This window comes from Eutrigla gurnardus (genome assembly GCF_963514095.1).
Source record: "Eutrigla gurnardus genome assembly, chromosome: 16".
NCBI classification, from domain to species: Eukaryota; Metazoa; Chordata; class Actinopteri; order Perciformes; family Triglidae; genus Eutrigla; species Eutrigla gurnardus.
Genome location: NC_139927.1, coordinates 1,907,574 through 1,915,073, shown reverse-complemented (window position 1 = coordinate 1,915,073; position 7,500 = coordinate 1,907,574). Strand labels below are relative to the sequence as shown.

Below are 7,500 nucleotides of genomic sequence, written 5' to 3'. Positions count from 1 at the left end.
GTCTTTTGTTCTTGGCTTGACTGTCTGACAGGTGGTGCAGGAGGGGAGATGTTTTCAGATACAGACTTAGAGATCACGCTGCTTTTCTGCCCATTTGACCTTTTTCCCAAGGATGAAAACTTCAGGGTACCTGTCCCCGAAGTGTCCTCATAACCCCATCTTGATTCAGAACTCTGGGGAACAGAAACAGTTCCCAAAGTCGTTGCACCTCGGGTGAGTCGTGGCAGCTTGATGAGAGTGTCTCCTCTCCTGCTGCTGGATTTCTCACAACCATCCCTCTGAGCTGAAGATGATTGTCCCTTTGGTGGCTGAGGTACGCTGTTGCTGTTCCCGCCAGGCTTCTTAGAGAAAACATTACTCATGCCAGTTCTTGCTGGCTTACCCGCAGAGGGAAACCCAACTTCTCTGGTATCAAAGTGACTGCTTTCCTGAAGCACAAAGTCATCATATCTTCCTTCCTGTTTGCTGCAGCCCACAGTTGCAGGCGAGGTAGGCTTGTTTTTCCTGGGTAGACTGTAATGGGTGGTGTGATGGGAAATATGTGCTGACACTGAAGAGTTCAGAGTACTGGCTCTCACCTTGAGAGAGCCTTTGGTTGAGTCAGGACATGGAGGGCACTTGATAAAAGAAGGTTTGTTTGGTGTAGCGGGGTCACTGTCCAGCCCTGAGAAACAGCCACTGTCATTCAAGGAGCTCTTGATTCCATGCTGCATTAATAGCTGTTTCTGAAAAATACTTGGCGAGGTTAGCGTGAACAACGCATTGTCTGATGCCATAGTTTTGTCCCTCAAGTAAAGACTGCTTGTTGAATGAGCCAAATCAGCACTCTCTTCACTTGGCCATGAGCCAGACTGCTTGTTGCCATGTTGGGAAAACACCACTTCCTGGCAGCCAATGCCAACATCAGCCCCAGGTCCTTGTTGACACGTGTAAGCATCATACTCATCATTAATACTGCTGATGATGCTTACAGGCTGACAGCCAGATGCTCGCAGAGAGCAGTTGCTGTTGAAGCTGAGGAGGTCGGAAGGACGGCCGTTATCTGGGATGAGGCCAACAGGAAACTCCTCTACGACCGTGAACACAAGTTCATCCTCCCCGTTCAGCTCCACTGGCTGCTGCAGAGTAACAGTAGTCCTCAGAAAATCCCCGTCAATGCACCCTCCTAACAGAGCTGCCCGGAGACTATGGGCCCGTTCCATGTTGGGAGACCCCAGTGGTTGGCCTTGGCTCAGTTTTGGTTGATTCGTACCCACTGCCTGGGGAGTCCTGCCTACCACTGCCCCAAGCTGAGATGCTGTCCTGGATGTCCTGGGTAAGGCTGGCGGCTTGGGTACACATCCTGTCTGGTAAACCTTCTCTCGCACCACAAGCTCAGAGTCCCGGGAAATAGCCTTCACCACACATGGCTGAACGGGGATGACTGAAAGTTTCTCCCCATCTACACTTGTCCGTTTGGAAGTGCCCGTGAGCCCGTTGTCTGAAGGGAATTTTGATTGTTCCTGATTGGGTTTATTTGTGCATGTGGTTGCTGTGCTTTCTGAGACCCTTTGGGAACTCTTATCAGATATTGGTGGAGTCTCTGTGGGTTTAGTGGCTTCAGTCTGAGACCTGAGGCCCTCAGCGCTGAATGTGGCTGGAACCTCGCTGCCGTCAATGCAGTCAAGTCTCACTTGCAGCTCTGCAAATGTGTTGCACTTAAAGTGATCGCCATCAGGCCGATCACTTTTGACTCGCTTTCTGTTCAGGGAGGGGATGATGGGAACAAAGGAAGGTGGTCCCTCATTGTCGCTAAGCTCTCGGTCTGAGGTGGTCACCCCTCCGAGTCCGACATAGATGACAGTGTCGCAGGATTGTTCACTGCTGGAGGAGTAGTCCAGGTCGCTGGAGAGCAGCAGGGGTGTGTCGGGATCCAGGGCCATGATCTTTGGGTGGAAGGGTCGAAGATGACGTGGTCGATGGGACGGACCTTCCTCACAGGAACTCTCCCCTCCGGAGGAGCTGGAGGCGTACTGCAGATCAAGTACAGGATTAACATACTAAAGAGAACTGAACTACACAGTCATTGCAAATTGCAAAACCATTTCTGGAGCATCTTTGTCAACAGTGTGTGGTTAGATCATACAGGTTTCAATTATAGATTGGGACCTTTTTAATGACACCAACCTCATGAAATTAGTTCAAACTGAGAACCCGTTGAGACTCCCATTATAAAATCATTCATCTACAACATCATGATATTCCCTTTTTCATTTTTTCCTAAATAGCTTCAATATTAAGATGTGAGATGTCAACTATAATTTCCATCTGAGATTTTTCTGGAGAGAAATAGCCGAGGTGCCATTTCTTTCTGCTCCGTTACATTAAATGTCACATTTCCTGTTATTTAGCATGACATTTCTGGTAACCATGGAAACATATGTATGGGAATAAATTAGTTAGTCCATCTCTCCAAACATCTTGTGAGATATATTACCATTATCATTACAACACACTGAGCCCCATTAATAAGCAATAATAACTTCACATCAATCTTTAAATATGAGAGGAGCTCATGGAAGTCAGGTTTTTATGGAACAAGACAACACATGAGAGACGTTTTGTGTTTTTAAATATGAGTGTTATGTGTGTGATGTTTTGGCTGCATGTTGTGCTTCTCCCGGAGTGAAATATGCTTTATTTATAACTTTTGCTTGCTTTGCTAGCACTGTTGAGATTTTTAAAGATGTTAAAAGTCTCCTGTTAACAATGGAATGGAATGTTTCACATAACAGCAAAGCAGTAATGGTCTCGTCCAACCTGGACTTCACTGAGACATGAAACCGGGTCCGGCTACCTTGGACTTCTTCTTCCTCATGCGGTGGATGCGGGACGCCAGCTGCACCGTGGTCAGCGTCTCCATGTAGTTGGCCTGCGAGTCGGAGATGTGGGCGATCATGGTGGTTCGACAGTTGATGTTGCTGAGGGATTCACTGAGCAGCATGGTGAGCTTGCTGTCCCTGAATAATACATCAGAAAACCCCTCGTTAGCCCAAAGAGACAGGCGTGAGGAACCCCCACAGGCCCCAGGAACCAGTCATTACCCCATGCAACAGTCAAGCACAAAAAGGAATAGCAATGATCTCTCATTCCACATTAATGAACGCCCACTTTGAACTTCATGCCACATGTGATCTGCAGTCAGAAGTGGAGTAAGAAGTCGATGGAATCTTTGGAGGAAAGGATGCAAGCTGAGCAGCAACGCCGAGGTTCAGGCAGGTTATATGCTAATAAAATTTGGTAAAATGATATGTGAGGGAAAGAGCAATCTCCTCTATGTGTGTATATATATATATATATATGGTGGAGAGAGCGTGATGGTGAGTATGAAATCTGGGAAGTACGTATAATAGTGTATTTTATTGTGAAATATGACAGTTACAACATGATTTATTCATCAGTCTAATCAACCGTTTAAGGAAGCTCATTAAATATATCTCAAACTCTGTGAGCCCAGTTCACCCCCCCCACTCCTCTCTCGACCATCTGCTGACCTTTGACCCCTGTCCAGTGAGTACCTGTAGGGGACGTGCTTGGCCCCGTTGGCGAGGGCGAGGATGACGTTTCCCAGTGCAGACAGGGACAGACACTGACCTCCACCTCCCTCTCTGGTCCTGCTGGCGTCCGTCTCACAGCTGCCCAGGTCCAGGAGGTGGAGGCGACTCCGACCGGACACTGGGGGGGTATAGACAGAAACATCATCAATAGCTGTTTTAATAATCCATTAAAGTCAAAACACCCAACATGATTAGGGTTCGTTGCTGCTGTTGTCTAAATGCTGAGGGATCTCTATGGACCCTTGTGGGTTCGTCCCCCTACAGACCTGATCCAGTGGTTCTGCTTGCAGGATTCACTGGTTTCTGTGAGCAAACAGGGTCACAACTAATAATAGTATCAGAGGAGGCAACGTCTCCACGGCAACAAGAGGGAGCACAGACCAGAACCGCATCATGGTTTAACATGGACCAGTTCACGGAGTCTGCATCAGCAGGATTCATTACAGGATTCTATCTGGTCTAGAGACCCTGCAGGACGCCGAGGCTTCAGACCTCATAAGCATGCAGATTTATTGGGGAAGAACCTCGTTGAGACAATTAGCAACTACGTGTGTGGAGATGAATGAAGAGGAGAAACGCTGACGGAGCAGCGACACCGTCACTAACGGGCGGTTCGATTCCCATACAGGTAAAAAATGAAATCACAACCTTTTACAACACATCAGGTTGAGGTTCTCTTAAAGGAGAACACACACAGCTCACAGTCTGACTTCCTTCTCTTACTGAGGACGAGTCTGTAGTTTCATCTGTAACTCACGACTTGGATGATGTCAGACGGTCTAATGAGCAGACGACCTCGCTGACCTGCTGCCTTGCTGCCTCGGCCCGGTCTCTCCTGGTTCAGGTGCAGGGTGAACAGGAAGTGTGAGTTCCTCCGGGCCTCCTGGCTGCTCCTCCTCGCTGCCAGGGCGGCGTCCAGGAAGAACGCCGCTCGCTCTGCGTCGGTCGCACACAGCTCTGTCTGGTTCTGCAGCTGGAGGAGAGACCGGTAAGTAGACCCACAGGAGGACCCAAGTTGATCATGTGATGACAAACGTTGTGGTTTAGTGAACGCTGTCGGTGCAAAGAGGCCAGGATGGAAGGAGGTGGCCGTGCTAGTGCTAATGCTAGTGCGAGAGCTAATGCTAGAGCTAATGCTAGTGCTAGGACTAATGCTAGTGCTAGTGCTAGAGCTAATGCTAGTGCTAGAGCAAATGCTAGTGCTAGTGCTAGAGCTAATGCTAGTGCTAGAGCAAATGCTAGCGCTAGAGCTAATGCTAGTGCTAGAGCAAATGCTAGCGCTAGAGTTAATGCTAATGCAAAAGCTAGTGCTAGAGCTAATGTACGAGCTAATGCTAGAGCTAATGCTAGTGATAGCGAACCAGATTCATATTTTAGGCTTTAGATGAGGGGTCTAAAAGTGTGAAGCCTCAGAGACTTGAAAGACCTCCTCACGTTGACCTTATGGTGTCATCTGGTTCGGGTTCCACTGAAGATTTCTGTTCCCTGCCTTTTATTTTGAAAATCTCCCTTAGAAGGTGAAAGGAGGGGGAAGAAAGAGGAAGTGGATGACAAGGTAGTTTCCTCCCTACCTGGGATCCACAGAGGGGGTCTTCTTGTAGAGACACCGCAGGGCCTGAGGCCTCCTGGTGCCCCCCAGCCGACGAGGAGCCGAGCTGAGCCAGGAGGTCGGTGAGGGTCTCCTCCCGACCGGAGACCTCCACAGAGGAGACCCTGACAGAGAAACTAGCCCCGGACTTCTCCCGCCGCTCCTCCATCACCTTAAAGAGCCACGAGATGGCTGTCGGGGCAATGCCCAGACTCTGGGTGGAGCAGTCCCGACCAATCATGGTGTAGGTCTTACCTGAGGGGGTGGAGTCAACGCAGTAATCAGGTGACTCATCGTAAGTACGTGTGTGTAGTGTGTGTTGTGTATTTACCCAGGTTGGCGTGTCCGTAGCAGAAGACGCAGCCGTCGGCTCCGTTCACCACCGACTGGACGACCTCGGCCAGCGTCCCTGAACACACCTCGGCCTATCAGGGGCCAGAAGCAGTTAGTGTCCACCAATCAGGTTGGAGAACAGGGAGGCTGTATGGTCTGATGCTTCAACACGTAAACCTGAGAGTCTCTCTTTCAGTTCACTTTTGAACCTTTATGTTGTGTGATATTACAACTCAATAATTTACTATATATATATATATGTGTATATATATATATATATATATATATATATATATATATATGCATATTTGTATATATATATATATATATATATATATATATATATATATATACACATATATATATATATATGTGTATATATATATATATATATGCATATTTGTATATATATATATATATATATATATATATATATATATATATATATATATATATATATATATATATATATATATATATATATATATGTAAATGTCTACTTATTATTATTATTATTATTATGATCCAGCAACGTCGTTCTGTTACATTGAGGTGTTGAACTAGATTACATTAGTACTTTAGCTGAATGATATGATGTCACATTGTGTGAACTGAGGCGTGTCCGGACCTGTGATGCATCCTGGGAGAAGACGGCATCGAAGGTGAAGCTCTTTGGAGCCGAGGTGGACGCACGTCTCTGGACGGCGGCCGGCGTCTCGCAGAGCGTCAGCAGCTTCTTCCTGCCGTCCACTTTGAGGAGGGATGCGGACTCTGAGGACTCGCCGCTGTGGACCGAGCAGATCCTGACCATCACCCTGACCTGGAGACAGACAGTTAATAACCATGTAATAATCATTCTTGGAAACATTATGTGATAAACATATTACATATTATTTTATGGGCCTGCCAGGGATTCAAACCAGCATCCTCAGGGCCTCTGATCTGCAGCAGCTGCTGGATCTGACCTCAGATCAGCCTGCTGTGACGCTCTGATGTCGTTTTATTGGCGTGTCACAAACATGCTGAGTTGGCGCTCGGCGGCGGCGAGGAGGTCAAGTTTAAAGCCAATAAGAATCTGAGATGAGGCAGTTTCTAAATGATGTCGCTACGAGCCGGCAGAGCGAATCATCAGCTACAGCAGCTGATCTCAGGTCTGTAAAACACCTGGTTTACAGGTGTGGGGAAGACGAGCCGCAGGAAGACACTGGTGGACTTGGCAGACCAGATCTTTCTAAGTGCCCCCCCCCAGCAGCTCCTACCTTGCCCATCCCCGGCGTGTCCTTGACCTTTGACCCAGCCCTCAGGAGACATGGTGGGACAGCAGGTGGGGAGAGCTGCAGGGCCCCGCTGAAGCCCCCGGTGTACAGCAGGGCCCCCGGGGCCTCAGCAGGCGGGGTGGTGGGGCCGAGCTGGGCCTTCTTCCTGCGGGACACACTGAGCTTCTGGGCCGCCCTGAAGACCAGAACAAAGACTCAGTCAGGGTTTTGTCTCAGCGAGCAGAAAGATTTGGTTCAGTTGCAGGTTCACGTCTCAAGTCCTGTAGACCCTCTGAGAACCACATCCAGTCTTAGGGGTCCTTGAATGAAAACCTTCTCCTGCTAGCTAATGCTAGGCTAAATTTGGGGGAGTGAAAACCAGCATGGTGATTTTCAAAGGGGTCTGTTGACCTCTGACCTCCAGATATATGAATTAAAATGTTTCTATGGCGACACACTATCATAAGATAGACTACTGTTGACCTGATTTCCCCCCCAAAACCCCAACCCAACCACCACCTAGACCCCCTCCTTACGTGGACCTCTGGGACTGTTAAAACTAGTTTGTAATAGGTCAATAGAAATAATAATTTCCCGTTTCAACGTGGATCACAGTGTAGTTTAGTTGTGTGGGATCTTCAGGGTCCCAGCTGGTTTATATATGACTTTGTTTTCTCGAGCTGTTCCTAATAAACTGGAGTTGAATAAAAGTGAGCTGCATGATATC

The 7,500-nt window shown here is 47.9% G+C and overlaps 1 protein-coding gene across 1 annotated transcript in view; it reads right to left on the bottom strand.

The window, feature by feature from the left end:
- LOC311026754 (kinesin-like protein KIF26A) overlaps positions 1-7,500 on the bottom strand; it is a gene marked incomplete at its 5' end in the record, with an annotated part of 23,000 nt that overhangs the window by 9,479 nt on the left and 6,021 nt on the right. Inside the window, 8 exons of the mRNA XM_084030452.1 lie at positions 1-2,012; positions 2,837-2,999; positions 3,558-3,714; positions 4,401-4,569; positions 5,168-5,439; positions 5,516-5,609; positions 6,146-6,337; positions 6,777-6,969. The exon at positions 1-2,012 is cut by the window's left edge and continues 926 nt beyond it. Of these exons, the coding sequence (XP_083886578.1) occupies positions 1-2,012; positions 2,837-2,999; positions 3,558-3,714; positions 4,401-4,569; positions 5,168-5,439; positions 5,516-5,609; positions 6,146-6,337; positions 6,777-6,969 (3,252 nt within the window). The remainder of the gene's footprint in view (positions 2,013-2,836; positions 3,000-3,557; positions 3,715-4,400; positions 4,570-5,167; positions 5,440-5,515; positions 5,610-6,145; positions 6,338-6,776; positions 6,970-7,500) is intronic.